We start from the raw sequence: 17462 nt of genomic DNA, 5'->3' as shown, positions 1-17462 counted from the left end.
GCCCCAGCTTTGTAAAATATTAATTAGTCTACCAGAGTTAATATTTTGCCAGCTTGACTGGCCTCCTAACTATGGAAATCCACTATTTGGAGCACTGTAGGGTGTCTTAAAAAGAAATGTTTAAACACCTTTGAAAATATGTATCATGCATTCTATTTGCACACAATTGAAAGTATTTAATTAGGCTGTTAAATTGTACCTATCCGAGTTATTTGTCCTGGAATGTATTTACTGTTTATCGCTAACTGCACATTATAAAAATGTTATTATCAATTAAATATTCTCTACTGCAGCACATATATTGGTGTCAGGTCAACTGTTAAAAGGAGTACTTTGCTATTCTGCACATACTGGCAGTATATGCTTCCAGAATATGTTTTCATGCTCATGACAAGTTAGAAAGAAATAATAAATAAAGTTTAAAACCTTATATGAATATTTTATGTTGTATGTGATATGCAGCTCATAATTTTCTATTATTTGTTTTTTTTACATGTTAATAATGCCATCCTGATGTCAACATAATCTTCCACAAAAAGCACTGTCAAATATAAAGACCACATTTAAATATAGAGTGCCAGTTATATAACTGGGCTGAAACACAGTCAATTTTAATTAAACTAATTTACCTAAATCCCTATCAATGTGTTTAATGTATTGTAAGGCCATTTGCATGTATGTGCAAAGGACGTTAAAACATACCAAAAAAGATATTAATATTAATGCAAACAGATCCAAATCAACGCAAGTCTTTGTTAAAGTTCAGCCTTTGTCAAAGATGTTGCTGTCTGCTCTCCATGTTAAATTTCCATGTTTAGATTTACTTACCAGCAGGGGTTAAAATTCCAGTGCACTTTAGCCTTAGGCTACCAAAACTATAACTGGGCTTCTGTTTTTTTAAGAAAATAATCTGTAAATACCAGTTACAATGGAAACATATACATAAGCCCCCTTATTGAATTTATTTACTGCATTTAAATATAGCAGCAACGATCACCACAAGGAAATCTCAATAGTATAGTCACTAAATATGTCAAAGCTGTGGCTGTGACACAATAGCTTGGTTTACATGTAAAAATAAAAGTAAGCCTCACCTTTTTGGCTGTTGTGGTAGTAAGTTTTGGGAAATTTGGGTTTACATGCAGTTTTCATTAAGGGAGAGAACTTCAATGACTCAATATTAAAACATGGGAAGGCATATTTAAATATGTTTGTCAATGTTCCAATTTGGCCTTGCACAATGACTGATATTATGCAGTTTCCTTAAACTGGGTTTACAAGAACATTTCAGGTTGTGTTGAAGAATCGCAAGTGCAGCCTGCCTGCCAAAAACCCAGACAAGGGTTACGCAATTACCAGAAAGCTACCAACATTCCATAATAGAGCACTCTGCACTATTCATTAATTATTTGAAAATAATTTGACTGCATATACATATTTATATACATATTCTGAGATGCAAATGTTTGAAAGGAGAAAATAGTAGCATATATGCTAAGCAAAGTGAGGCAACATTTATTTATTTATTTATTTTTTACGGCCAGGGGCTGCTAGCTCCCATAAATTAAAGGGTTAATAAGTCCTGACAACACTAGGAAACACTTTTGTGCTGTTCAATCCACAATTTTGATAATTGAAAATACACAAAACTTATAAAAATACTGTTTTTAACATCATATTTCTGACACATCAACTGGGATCTTACGTTTTAGTCCGATTTCTGCTTCCAATGTTATTAACTGATAAAGAAAACAATGCACAAGATGACTTTGCCGCGGCAGTTTCTGAAGGGCCCCTAAAACCGACTGCTAAGTAGCATGGCTGTCAGTACTATGAGCGTCAGGGAGTCAGTTAGAACGCCATAATACAACTGTCAACATCAGAAATGCATATTTAGAAATTATTTAAAACAATTAACAGGAAAATACACAAGGGGCATATGTGCAGAAAGACGGGCCACACTCTTTACCTGGTGTAGAAAGATTGGTCAATGTAAAACTAGATTTTTAAACGGTCTCTGTTGGCCTGGCGCTGAAAAGCCTGGTCCGTCTTTCTACACCTATGTCTACACGTGGTATAAAAAGAACACTTCATAAGTATCCTTCCCTTTTTTTTATTTTTATTAAAATAGTACCTTAATACCCCTTTGACATAGCACCGTGGCATAACCTCCAATATAGTAGCTGCTACGATTAGATCGTAACAGTTGGCATCTCTGCATATTATACACATACTTACCGTAAATTTCGTATATAAACACACACTGGTTTAAAACCTGCTCTGATGTAATGGTTTTTAACATTACATTCCTCTCCATACTAGACTCAGCAACAAGCAGTACAGTAAGCTACTAACTTTACCTTAACACAAGAAGAAGCAGATCAAGTTTAAAGTCTGTAACACTCTATGGAGCACCAGATATTTAGATTTTGTTCATCAAAATCTGTTTGAAAAATCTTATTTGAAATGAGCAGTAAGGCTAGATTTAAACTGAATGCGTCGTCTCCCTCCCTTTGTCATTTCTCTCCTTGCACAGCTTCAGGTAAATGGGACTTGTGGTTTAACTTATTTATGTACTATTATTTTTGGTATATACTGTCCTTTCTGTTATCACATTTGAAACCAATTAAAATAACATCAATATATTTGAAAAGAGCTAATACATTTCTATGGTATGCTATATATATATATATATCTAAGCTTAAAGCAATCCGCTATCACCAAATATGAAAATAACGAAAGTATAAAAAAATACTAACAGCAAAAAATAATAATTTAAAGCTTTTGAAAACCACTGTATTAACAAACCACTGTATTGAGATGTTTTCACAAAAACACAAAGGTATACTGAACAAATATTGAGATCATATGTTCACACAAACTCCTACAAAGCTGTTTCAGTTATTTATTTATTTATTTAAAATCCTGTTCTGCTAATGTGTATATGCACACATTTGACTATTCTCCACTGACAGCTTTATCACTTTATGCTTCTTCAGCATGCAGCTTGTTTGAGTAACCAAGCGCTTGAATAACCAATGATCCGATTGTCCCTTTTCTCATGTGTGCCATCTCTTTCTTTTGGGGAAAAAAATCATTACTCGAACTTGAACTCACTGATTAGGCAACAGTTAATCTGACACCACTCAAACTAAATCATAACAAATAAAAAATCACTTTGACTGTGAATGTCTGAAAAGCATAACTTTTTTTTGTAAAGGATAGAGATGTGGTTGCGACAGAGACACTGTAAATACACAATAAATCAAGACTGTTTACTATGATAGGGGGTCTATTCAATTGTTCTAAAGAGGGTATAAAAAGAGTTAATTAAAACAGTCAGTCAGTCAGATTTTGGGGGTTTTGTCTGACTATAAAGCAGAAATTATTGTACTAAATATGATGATTTATAGCAGGGCACAGACACTAGGTGTTTTGCAACATGCATGCAAAAAGGTTCAAATAATGCCTTTTGTACTAATAATCGTATTATATTTCTGGCAACAGCAACTTTGATTGCATGATCTATAGCAATTATTTTAAATATTTTAATGAATGAATCATGATTACAATCTAAATGTTCCTCTTGGGACACAGAGACTATTGTTTATTTACTGTATAATATACTTAATTTTCTGAAATAATATGTTTAATGTTTATCTAGGGACAAACAAAATATGGTAGTAGTAGCAGTGCACAACAGGTGGAAAAATTAAAAAAGAAAACGCAAACATGTTTGGGGCTGAAAGTTTAGGGATATGTTTGCTGAATTTCAAACTGTTAGTGTAAAGTGTCAAATGTTAACAGCCCTCTGAATTTTTAGCTTTTTATTCTCATATTAGTGCTGTTAGTCATCCAAAATCTGTTTTATAAATCAAGGGTATTTTACATATTAAATAAAGTCACCAGCATATTTTATTTTTTGTACGGTAGCAGTTTCTGAGCACGTGGAATCTCTGTAAAAATGTTCTCCTAAAACAGTGAGGATCATTTTTTACAAAAAAAAAACATTTTCAGGGGAGAAAAGAATTACCAGTGCTCATGTTTTGTACTGGTCTCATTAAAGACATGTAATCTTGACCAGGGTTTGCCTCAAAAGGTGAAATATGCTGAAGCACAAATGAGGATCAAGAACACATATAACGGTAAACAGAGAAAGAAATACATTATTATGCAAATTCAGAGGACATTCTCCTTCAGTATAGGAAAGAAGGAGTTATTCTGGTTTTTTTTCTGCTCTTTCCTAATCAATATGAGAATTAAATAAAAGAAACACCTTATGGATACGACATTGTTGTTCATAGTACAGCAGAGCATTTCTCTCAAGCTTAGAAAATGCCCTTTTAAATACATGCTTAAAATAAATCTAAAATGTTGGGGGGAAAAATTCAATTTCACTGCTAATTTAATGTGTAATTACTGGTGCTTTGATGGCTTTTTAACGACGGGGAATTTCCAGCGGTACTTGACAATGAAGCTCATGATCACATAACCCCGAGCTGCTCCCATCACCTCTTGGTCGCTAATGAGCCGTTACCTGTATTCGCACCACGGGCACCTGTAGGGCTTCTCTCCAGTGTGCACACGCTTGTGGCGTGTCAGATGGGACTGCGTTGTTGAAGCGAAATTACACAGTTCACATTTGAACGGCTTCTCTCCTGCAAGATAGAAGGGAATGAAAGACTGCAGTGTCAATGCTAAAGTTCAGCAGATCCATACTGTCCAATCTTAATGGAGAGGAGGTAAACATAGGTAATGTTTTTTTTTTTTTTTTTTTTTTTCTGTTCAAATCTGTTAAAACTGAAACTAAAGGCCTTTGTGTATAGTTTGGTAAGGCACTGCCTTTAGCAATGAACCGCTTGGTGGTTTACAATGATGCAGTGCTTACTGTGCAGTCCATATACACCATTTTAAGGTCAATGTTACGCTACCGATGAAGGGGACAGTCACTAACCTGTATGCTGTCTTCTGTGTTTGGTGAGGGCATGACGTGTACCGCCAGCGAAGCCACACAGGTCACACAGGAATGACTTCTCTCCTGGGGCAAAAATAAACAGAATGAGAGACTGGAGAGGTCACAGATCATTAAAATATATCTATCAAGACTTTCAGGGTTACTAATTCCTCCAATCAAATGTTTCCATGTAAATATGTCAAATGGGAATGAAATTACCACTGCGGTTTATTGACTGTGATAAAATCTGAAAAGCACCACTGAACATAATTACATACTTGTCAGACCCATAAAAATTAGCTTTATTATCAATGGAATGGTTTTGTACAACTTCATTTCTGTTAGATGTCTTCCAGATGGGGCTACTTTATGCACTTGAACAGTTTTTATGCATATCCTGATTTTTTTTTACACAATTCTGTCTCTTCTATATTAAATTAAAGTAAACTTAAAAAGGCACCTTATACATGGCAAGATGTCCTGTACCTGTACCTATTCATATAAAAGGTTAGGATTTTCCTATTTATTTGGATGGTAACTAGTTTCTATCATTAACTGCATCTTTAACAGAAACACATAAACTATGAGGGAGTACTGACTAGCCTGCTAGATTAGCTAATCAGGCCAGCTGCAGACAAATCGATCATTTCTGTATACCAGCTTCTCATAGCAAAGAAAATGTTTGTTTTTTTTTCTAGAATATGTGGCTTTCTGAAGGTCTAGGTGGAGCAGCAGTTTATTTCACAAGCTTATCTTTCCTTTCACCCTCTGACAGGCCAGGGTTCACATCACAAAATCACCACAAGATTCAGAACCTCTCTGCATACCAAGTCTCTTTTGAAGATTATAAAAAGTCTCAAACATTGTCCACACCATCCACAATACAAATAGTGACCAAAAACAAAATATCCCTGTGGGCATAATTTCATTATTTTAACAGTGGTGGATCTGAATACTGTTACCTTACCTTTTAGATCAGTGTTTCTCAAACTGGGGGTCCCGGCCCAAAAGGGGGTCGCATGATTATTAAAATCCTGGTGAGCCAATGAACTGTTTTTTTGTTTTGCTCGACTAGAGCTATACCATAAGCATACAGCCCTTAACAGCGTTGTCTCTCCCTGCTCACCACACACTGCAAGCAGTTTGAGTGACATGTTTCAAAATGAATGTGTTTGATGGAAAGGTGAAAGGAAGTGAACCATCTCTATAAAAATCATAGTTGTTATAAAAGTAATTTGTTTACAACAAAACTTATCAGCAAATTAACATGTTTGCTTAAATCACAAATACCTCATAGTATTTTAGCAGAAAAAGCTTTAAAAATAATAATTGTAAATAAAAAACGTATCTCTGTCTGTAGGCTCTTTTTTGCAAGTTTTCTTACTAAGCCGTGTGCACTGTGACACAGACTAGTAAATTTACAAATGCAATGTTGAAAAAGTTTGGCAATAGCAGTCTATTAATGCTTGATTTTGGTTTGGTAGATTAAATGCAATCATTTCTTCACTCGCTTTTTCCAAACTAACATGTAAGTGTGGCCTTTCTGCTCAATAATATCGTCTTTTTTGATCCACTGGGCTGGCAGATTATTTGCATTTTTTTCTCGTTGCTAAACAGGTCCATGATGAGTCCGTAACTTTTAAACGGGTTCGTAAGCGTTTAGTTTTTTTTACTACTTTCTCCTGTGTGTCAAAGTACTATAAATGGTACGGGTGAGACGATTTATCGTGTATCGACGCATCGACGCATCGTAATATGATACACCTTTGTGTATCGTGATAAAAGCTTGAAATGAGTAGCTAATATGCCACATTTCTTAAACTGTAAATCACGAAAGAAAAGGTCTTGGTTGGTTGCTTTTTCTGTATTCCATTGCTAGCAAGCAGGGAACACTGACACTGTTAAAGGCTTCAGAACAGGCTGCTGAAACGCTGCCTGGCCAATGGGAGTTCAGACAGATGTAATTCTGGCCAATGGGAGTTTAGAGGAGGCGGAGACAGCCTGCCTTGTTTGTTGTGGACAGAGAGGAATCAGGAAGCGAGCAGTGTCTGTAGAAACTCCTACCTTAGCTGCAGTATACATTGGCAATTTCACTTAGAATTACTGTGTTTTATTTTGTACTGCACACTAAACAAAAATATACAAAACAATTAAAACAAAGCATTAATATTGTACTGTTATCGCATAGACACAATATATATATATACTCAGCATCAAAAGAAACTTATCACTATTATAACATACACGTGTTCTCCGAAAAGTGTGGCATCAGCCGTCCGTTTCTTTTCACTCTGCAGGCCTGCCATGCAGCCACCTCAGAGCTACAGCGTCGGAGGACCACGCAGCTCTGGGCAACTTACAGGCATGCCCGCAGGTGCCCAGTCAGTCTACAGGGGTCTCTGGTGCGCGGTGAGCCGAGGACACCCTGGTTTACCTAAATCCTCCCTCACCCAGGTGGCGCTCGGCCAATTGTGAGCCGCCACCTGGGAGCTCCCGTCCACAGTCGGCAGTGGAATAGCCTGAAACATTTCGAAAGGGGGGCCCAGCAAAAAAAGTTTGCGAACCTGTTTTAGTTCATTAAAATAGGTCCCACTTTGTCAAACTGTAATCAGCAGTAACGGAACTTGGATTGGAATCACTGTCTCTCATTTACCCTCAATATGGCAGCGCTATTAGGTCAAAGGTCAATGAAAAGGTCCAACTAATTTTACATGCAGGGTCTATATAATCCCGCAAATACAAATTCACTACCTCAAATGATTTCTGAGATATGATGCTTTGACATTGTGGCACAGCAGCAGAAAATTACTAAATTACAGTAAAATTACTGAAGTCAAAACGATTTATGAGATATTAGCAGTTGAAGTAGTGTCTGAAAAAAACATACAAACGTTATAAAGCATGTTTTATACACTTCTTAAAAGGATTTTAAAATAATTCAATGCAACAATGTCAAGTAGAAAGCCTTAGTTAGAAAGTAGAAAAAAAAAGATTTACTGTAACTAACTTGAATATGTTTCAATTGCTGTTATCCGCTCATTTTAATGTTCTTATTTTTAACATAACAAAACCAAAATGGTAGGAAATACTATTCTATATTGCATGAAAGTGTTTTATTATCATTATTTGTCCACCTTATGATACAAATATGTTTTTGTTTTGTCAGTTCATCTATAAATGCAATTTCTGTTACACTGAGTTTAGTTTATATTTAACTGAGTAGATATACTGCTAAAAAACAGTTCCATGGCTCCCTGAAATAGAAATGTAATCATTACCATATGGGTATTTACCTCTAAAGACCTGAAACCTGATCAAGATATATCAGAGCTGCTCGCAGAGCCTGTGATGCAGTTATGGCCCGCTCCAGAAGCATAAAGGGACTGCGCTCACAGATCTCAAGCTCATTTTTCCTTCAACCCTGCTGCAATCATGGACACAGTGACCTTGCAGGTTAATGGTTACATTTCTATTTCAGGGAACAGGGGTTATGAATATAATCTAACATTCCCTTTCAAAATGTACGAAATGTAACCATTACCGTATGGGTGAGTATACCAAAGCCGTCACAAAGGCAATATTGCAGAATCACTGAAATGCTACAAAGCTAAACCGAGGGGCTGCCCTGTGCATTACCATAAGGAAACCTCTGTAACAAGTAGCTAGAATGAAAAGATTTAGAGAAACTCACCTGTTGTAACGGTTGACTGGGAAGTCGCCCTTAATATGGTATGGGGAATAGCCCACAACGCTGCACTGCAAAATGTCCTTGACAGATGCACCCTGGAATAAAGCCCATGAAGTTGCCATGCCCCTGGTGGAATGTGCAGTGAGCTTTTCTGCAGGAGACAAGTTGACCAGCTCACTGGCAGTCTTGATGGCTGAAATGCAGCCGTTCAGGGGCCAGACCCAGAGCTGCAGACTCGATGGTCAGCATGCCACACGGGCACTGAGACTGTACTGCCCATAGTGAGAAGAGGTTCTCTTGTGCCCAGAGCAAAAGCTCAGGGGCCATTTGATGGAGACTGGGGGACATGAGGCCACCATGGTCGTTGATGTACGGACAAGCACATGTCTCCGTCAAACCTCCAGGAAAACATTCTGTAAAGCCAAGTAAACTGCCTGCAGCTATAAAACACTGATGTGGTGACCCTGCCAAGGGTCGTTCCATGCACCTTGTGTACTACACAAGCGCTACAGCCCAGGCTGGATGCGTGCAAGTTGATGACCTCTCTTCTGGTGATACTGCCCAGAGCTACTTCGAGGTGTGGGCAAGAGAGTGCCTTTAGACAGTGACGAGTCACTCTCAATAGGCAGTCAAGGATCAACGTGGGCTGAAAATCCCTGCTTTTGAAGCAGACCTGCAGAGGGCAGCATATGCATAGGAGACCCAATGGAAGGGTCTGGGAAGCTGCTGCCATCAATCAATCAATCTTTATTTTATATAGTGCCTTTCATAGTGGACCACCATCACAAAGCGCTCAAACCCAGAAGTCTCTGGAACGTCACTACCTTGAACGTTCTGTTGAGTTGAAAGTGAACAGTACGGACCTGGACACTCCTAGATAGGTGGCTGTCTGAGAAGGTGAGTTGGCTCATCACTTGATTCACTGTAAGGCCCAACTGTTGAAGGTGGCAGGTGACAAGTTCCAGGCGCCAGTTTGCCGCTGGTATGCACACTGGAGGTTGCTTGGAAAGCAAATAAACCAGCTCCATCATGGATTCACACTGTAGTATCTCATCCACCGCAGGGCCAAACATATGCCCTGGTGTAAATCGGGGCGTCCAACAGCGTTGCTTTGTCCCAGTCAGGCACGCATGCCTGGAAAAACCAAAGCTGCCTAAGTGCAGCTATGAGCGCAGACAGGTTCCACTCTACAGCCTGCCCGTTCAGCTTTGACACACGGAGCAGGTTCTTATTAACAAGGCACATCTCATCCAGCTGTTGTGGTGAGGGCCTGGGACTCTCAGAAAGGGACCTCAGCAAATAGGACTGGTAGGACACCCGAATACTATTATAATTGCCAAGCTGTGCAGCAGATGCACTGGCTGAATAGGCACGCTTGAGGATCACCTCTGAGACCTGGCACTACTTGTTGGGGCAGGTAGCGTCTTTGGACAAGATCGCTAAATGAAGCACCTGGACCAAGGTGGCAACTGAATCCTCCACCAGCGCAAAAAATGGGCCAGGCCCAGCTTCTCCGCATCATGTGTGGGCTATTTCCCCAGGTTACTCATCCGGTCTCCCTTGGCACAGAGCCATGGGGTGAGGACGCAGCCACCTCTCGAACAGAGGGTGACGGGCAAGAGCGCTGTGCAGGAGTAAGGGATGCAGAGCGCTCTGTAGAGCTGTGGGACAGATGTTTCTTAAGCGTGCGTTTGGAGAAAGGTGCACAAAACTTGCAGAAACTGTAGTTAGCCAGTGCCTCCTTGGCATGCTCTGGCCCCAGCCAGGAAGAGCATCTGCTGTGCCTGTCCTCAACAGACAGACTGGCCTTGCTTATCTGCTTATAGACAGCAACTGGGCAGGTCAAGATCCTAACGAGACCGTTTTGATAACAGACTGGGGAAGTGAGCACCAGTCGGCAGCGGGCTGCGTAGGACCGGTCGGTACCTTTGACAATTTGTACAATACCCCTTTCTCACACAGATGAGTTATGACGGCTCAGAACTGGCACTGTAGTGGCATTTTGGTCTGTGTGAATTGCCTATACCATCAGAGCCGTCATATTATGACGTCTCCGAACCACCGGCACTGAAGCGTCTTAACTTCTGTGTGAAATGCTATGCCAGCACTGAAGTGCTATAGTGGGCATGGACTGAAAGTCATTCATCCTTGACCATGACACGCTTGAGTGACTGTGACCGACGTCACCTAATTAGTGAGACAGTTGATTGGACACTGGATATGGAGTAATTTCAGTTGCTGAATTGCAAGCTTGAATAAAAGCAATAAAGAAAATCACAGAAAAAACAAAACAAAAACAAAACAATATGCCATGTCTGTCAAAAGAGCAGCGCCTTCGTGCAATCGGCATGTTGGAGGCTGGACTAGGGCATCATACTGTGACTTGCCCTCTTGGGTGCTCACAGGAAGAAATTTCAAACCTAGAGAGATGGTATAACCAGATGACAGGTACGACAGGTTTGAAAGTTGCACTCACATGATCCCTTTTGCTGTGTGAAACGATTATGATGGTATTATACAGGCACAGATTGTGCAACTTCGTGCTGTGTGGAGGAAAGTAACAGACAAACACAACAAGTGCATTTTTTGTGCATTGAAATGTACAAGGAATGAGAAGTCGATCCTTTATTTTCTATTAGAAAACAGCCATTGTCCCCTATCTGTCATTATGGTGTAGACTATAAGACCTAACAACACAAATCCATATTACTGATCTATGCCAAGTCGCCACAATTATTCTTTAGAAGGAAACACTGACAATAAATTACATCTGCACTAGCTTTTCATCTGCTGTTCGATATAAGTGATCTCTCAGGGCAGACTGGGGACCTTAAATTGTCAACATCCTTGTCAGAGAAGCTAAGGAGACCTGGGCCTCCTACACACTACTCTTCAGTAAGAGCTGCTATACTGTAATCAGAAACTAGAATTAAAAAATAAATAACAGTGTGGCTGTTGCCAAAGGGTACAGCACACTTGCTGTCACTAGCTATATAGACTCTGGCACCATATCCTTAACACTCCCACATTTCCTCTATTTTATTCTTATTGCATATTATATATATATATATATATATATATATATATATATATATATATATATATATATATATATATATAGTGAAACTATGAGTATATAGTGAACTATGAGTAATTTGTTGTGGAGGTTGAAAATGAAACAAGTTCCTTTTGTAGGTATGCTTTAGGTCAGTACAGCATGAACTTCCTGCCTCTACACACCTCATCTTTCTGTACTGCTCCCTTTTTATACCTGCATGCAGGTTAATTGGCTCTTCTACCTTCCTGCTTCTTAGTGGCTTATGGGACTTGTAGCTTTTCTCTTTCTTACCCTATTGTTCTATGTAAGGGATTCATTATCGTTGTTGTTGTTGTTTGTACAGGTGTACAGGTTACAGCGGTTAGCAAACTAGAGTTGCGCACACAACTCTGCTGACCAAACAACTAATCTGACCACTATTGTTATTACACTCTAGCCATGAGTAAATCTTCAGCCAGTTAAACTTGCTTATCCTAAATTATGAAACACATGGCATAGAGAGTTTTAAAAAAGCTTTCATTACAGGACACAGACAAGTGCTAGATTTAGCTCTTGTTAACAGGGTGACAGACTTCAGTAAAAAAATACCTTGAATATTTATATATAGTTACCCTTTGTATTTTTTCATTATGAGAGTTTGTTTTTAAATTGGGTATTTTTATACCATTTTATTTTTACAATGGAAAAGTGACCTATATTTTATTTTTGTAACAATTAGCACCTGATTTGACTAGAAACAGGTCGATTAAATGGGACGTTATCAAGGAAAATCATGGCATAGGAATGGACCAGTAGCTGCCTAGTAGCCTAGTCAGATCGGGTACAATTAGTGTGTCAATCACCCAGAATTTTTGTTTGTTTGAATTAGTATTTCATAAACATAATAGGCTCTCTGTATTTCTTTTTTGTTGTTTTATGAATGAGTACGAAAACACCTTGGTGCCCTTGAATTGGATTTATATTTTGCTTTTCTGTCCCCTAGAACTGCCTTGGTGCCCCTCAATTTTCACGCCCAACGAAGGCAACATTGCTTTGCCCTTCATGACCTTAACTTCATGCCCTGCAGTGTGTTTTTATATTCAAACCTCCTTGAGGAGAACACATGCAATCGTAATTGCCTTTCTCATTAGTTATGTTTTTTCGGAAGAGTTGGAGGGCAATTAATTTTATCTCTTAATTTTGTCACAGAACCCAGCAGCGTATTGATATTCAGTATTTTGAGGCTCATTTTTCACAGAAATTAATTGACAACTTGCACAAATTGAACAACATATTGCTAGATTAAGCGACAAATTGGAGCAATAAGGACATCAATTGTGTTCTGTCATCTGCATAGAATTTCAACCTCTGCGTTATTTTGGATACAGCCAGTGACTTTTTTCCTCCAATATTTATTTTAATGGTCAATAAAAGGCTTAGCAAAAAAAGAACACATGGTATCTTCCTCTCCTATGTGAAAAAAACTAAAACCACCATGAAAATAACTGGAATGAAGAATCATTTAGTGGCTATGCACATCTGAAGAGAAACTGTACATTTGATGTGAAACAAATATACAAATCTAAGCTTTTAGACAACTACAGCAATTGTGGCAAGTAGTGATCGTCAGAATCTTAAACATTCAATACATTTCAGATATTGCCCCCCCCCCATCTGAAGCATCCTAAAAGTGAGCCAACTGTTTTTCTTTTCTAGTAGACATATAGATCATCATTCAACCAGGCAAAATTATTTCAGAGCCTGTACTGAAAATTGAGAAACTGATGATGATTTCATAAGCTTTTAATCATATTGTAGCTTTGTAAATACTTATTATTTATTTATTTATTTTTTTACTGTAATTCAAAAGTCCAGACAAGTTTTACTATCACAAAAATGTAACCTATTCAATATGCTTTGTGCTAATTCTGTCACTGATCATGCATAATAAAGTCTCTAGCAATCCGAAAATATATAATAATAATAATAATAATAATAATAATAATAATAAATAATAATAATAATAATAGGCACGTCTACAGTGTGGTTTGTTTTACTTCACACGGTAGTCCATATAAGCAGTGAAGATTTTCATTTGGCATTTCAGTTGCTACTTTGGCTGAGGCTGGGATAGGGCACGACTGTTAAGACTTTTCTTTCATGTATTAAATCCTCCCCACAAAAAGCAATACCATCACTAGTTAGGAAGATCCATTAACCTTACAGACTTTAGCACTGAGACTGCAAATGTTGTATTAATGGCAAGTAATAATATAACATGCATACAGGATACTAGGGAGTGGGCTGGTCTTTTTTAATCTTACCAAGCAGCCATTACTTAATAATGACGTGAGGTTACTAAGATCTCTGTTGGACTTAAACCCAAGTTAGAGGGGGTTGAAAGCCAATGCCACTATAAAATCATGACTGAGGTCATCCATCTTTATTTTGGATACCACTGGGTTGAGCTTAGCAAGAGGGAACTTTGGTTTGTAATTGATAATAATTATGTATGCTACTCACAAAGCAATGGAGAAGAATGTATTTAAGTTTTAAAATCTATAAATTCTTTATGCCTTGTGCTTTAAATGAGCTCATTTATAACATTTAAATAGATAACACACATGACTAATATTTTAAGAGTGTCAGCCCATTTGTATAATGTAATTGCAATAATGTTGCAAATGTTTCCACAGCCGTGGTCATCAATTAATACAAGGATCACAACTTTAGCTTAAAAATCAGCCCACAGTCTGAAGTGAACTAATAAAACACTCTTTGATACCATTAAAAGCAGAATCAGTAATAATGACAATTTATTTCAAATTCAGGCTATACTTACTACAGTAGCTAATGGACTGGGCCAATAGAAAAACACACACACACACACACACACACACACACACACACACACACACACACACAAATTAATTGCAAAATCTGCAAAAACTGTCAAGCATCTGCAATTTTCAAATTGTGTTATAATAATGCAACATTGAACAATATACACATATCCCTACTGTGATAAACGACAATGTTTGCTATGCTCCAGATGTGCTGGCTTGTGGACACCCCATACATTACACTTCACAGCTTCTTCATACAGTACTGGAGTAAATCGCACAAAAAAAAATTCCTATGCCTAATGTATTACAAATATTGTATATTTCCTCAGTTTTGTTGAGGAAGCAAGTTCTCCTGCAGTGTATATGTTGAAAGAAGTGTCTTAATTAGGGATGGCCACCAATATCGATATTTTGGTATGCTATCGATATCGTTCGATAGTGATAATTTCCATATAGCGATATCGCGGGATTAAAAAACAAAATCACGTACTTTCACAGAAACATACTTTATATTGCTAATATTGCTAAAAATACAAATGCAATATAATCAAGTTTATTTTATATTAATATACAACACACCCTATACATACCAATCATGGTCAGTCTCATAGGCAAACACAACACACTAAAGTGTTATCTAACCATATACACTCCTTGCACCAAGTGACGTCACATTTTAGGATACCGGTATCTCAATTTCTGGCGAATGAGCGGTTTATTTGAAATCCTGTCGATCAACTTTTCCTTTGCTGTACTGAACGGTTTAAAATATATATTTTTACTTGTTTAATTTCTGGGAGAAGGATGAGTTGTAGTTCAAGCACAACTACAAAAGCATTTAACTATCAATGACGAGAAGGAAACTGCAGTGATCACTGCTGTGTCCTGTTATTCTTAGCTTCAGCACGGTACAATTCAACAACAAGTTTTCATTAATTTCCAGTGCATAAAGAGGCAAGAAAAATATGGCTGAAAAATATTCCAAGAGACAAATTCACAGTAACAAAACACACTAAAGTATATATACAGTGCAGTCCATGTATAAGAATCACATCCTTCCCAGATGATTTGATTCTTAAAAGTGGATCGATATGATTACAATTAGCAAAAGCGTGCCTCAGCAATTTGAATACAATATACAAATATCAATGCTGCTCAATAACAAGGACAATACATCAAAACAAGTCCTCGTGGGTAAGCAACTTATTATATGATCACAATTATGTTTACTCAAGGCCGCAGAATCATATTTTACTATAGTATACCTGAGAAGCGATCGTCAGGTGAGGTTGCCTAGTTTAACTGCCTTGTTAAGTGTAATGGCCTTTGAATTAAAATGACATTACAGTACAGTATTTTACTGTCAGGACTATCACTGCATTTAAGCATCTATGGCTTGCTTTTTTTCAGCTGTGATGCAAATGTCACAGTTTTTCACTAAGCAGAGATGCAAAGCTTAGTAGTCACCAATCAGTTTTATTGTTTTCTCCCCAATTTAAAAATATCCAATTATTTAGGCTCAGCCCACCGCTACTACCCCTGCACTGACTCGGGAAGGGCAAAGACGAAAACATGCAGTCCTCCGAAGCGTGTGCCATTAGCTGCTTGCTTCTTTACACACTGTAGATTCACCATGCAGCCACCCAGAGCTACAGTATCGGAGGACAACGCAGCCTTGGGCAGCTTACAGGCAAGCCCGCAGGTGCACGGTGAGCCGAGGACACCTTGGTCGACCTAACCCTTCCGCCCTCGGGTGAGCCCCCTGGGAGCTCCCGTCCTCGTTCGGCAAAGGAATAGCCCGGACTCGAACTGGCGATGTCCAGACTATAGTGCACATCCTGCACGCGGAGCGCTTTTACTGGATGCTCCACTCGGGAGCCACCTGAGATGTACATTTAACCCTTTGCAATCCTATGTTGGACCAGTTCCGACATAACAATTTTCCCTTTCCCGTCCAATGTCGTACAATGCAGCCATATTTCTACTTCTAGCCAACATGCCCATGCCATTCAGTAAGCTAAAGAGAGGTCAAAGGCTACAGCAACCCCAGAAACAAAAGTCAAGTGCAATAGCAACAGCCTCTTAGCCCTTCTTTACTCCTCTCCAATACTGAACACCTACACATTGTACTATTCAAATTATTATTAACATTTGTATTATTTGACTACATTTTCAAGAAATGTATGCCCATGTGTGTAGTTTTAAACTAGGTTGTTTCACTTTTTAGGTCGCACAATGCAAAAATGTCCTACTCCCTCAGACCCACTGATCAAGTTAAACTGTATACTGATGAACTTTATGAAGATAGGGGACAGTTGTTTTGATGTTTTTGCTGTTATACAATTAACAATGTCTGCTAGCACACTGTTAAAGAGCACACAAAATCTCATTCTGAGCAGAAGGCAGCGGCATTAAAGGAAATAAAAAAAATGGTGGAAAATGTTTTTGATATACAGTGCCTACAGAAAGTCTACAACCCCTTTCAAAATGTTCACCTTTTGTTGCCTTATAGCCTGGAATTAAAATGCATTAAAGTGGAAGGTGTATGGCACCACCACCAAGACCCTGCCTAGGTCAGGCCGTCCCTCTAAACTGGATGACTGAACAAGATGGAGACTGATCAGAAAGGCTACCAAGAGGCCAATGACATCTTTGCAAGAGCTACAGGCTTTCATGGCCAAGACTGGTCAGTGTGCAAGTGACAACAATATCCCAAGCACTCCACAAATCTGGCTTGTATGGTAGGGTGGCAAGAAGGAAGCCATTACTCAAGAAAGCCCACACTGAATCCCGTTCGAAGTATGCAAAACAACACTCAGGAGATTCTATAGCCATGTGACAAAAGGTTTTGTGGTCTTACAAAACTAAAATGGAACTTTTTGGCCTAAATGCAAAGCATTATGTTTGGCGCAAACCCAACACAGAGCATCACCCAAA

At 38.5% G+C, this 17462-nt stretch overlaps 1 protein-coding gene across 1 annotated transcript in view; it reads right to left on the bottom strand.

Moving 5' to 3' along the window:
* Nucleotides 1-17462, bottom strand: part of LOC121313320 (zinc finger protein 407-like) — a 259938-nt gene that overhangs the window by 88634 nt on the left and 153842 nt on the right. Inside the window, exons 6-7 of the mRNA XM_041245722.1 lie at nucleotides 4955-5038; nucleotides 4538-4658 (exon numbers count right to left, since the gene is read on the bottom strand). Coding sequence (XP_041101656.1) covers nucleotides 4538-4658; nucleotides 4955-5038 — 205 coding nt within the window. The remainder of the gene's footprint in view (nucleotides 1-4537; nucleotides 4659-4954; nucleotides 5039-17462) is intronic.

This window comes from Polyodon spathula, chromosome 3 (genome assembly GCF_017654505.1).
Source record: "Polyodon spathula isolate WHYD16114869_AA chromosome 3, ASM1765450v1, whole genome shotgun sequence".
NCBI classification, from domain to species: domain Eukaryota; kingdom Metazoa; phylum Chordata; class Actinopteri; order Acipenseriformes; family Polyodontidae; genus Polyodon; species Polyodon spathula.
This window is presented reverse-complemented; position numbering and strand designations above follow the sequence as displayed.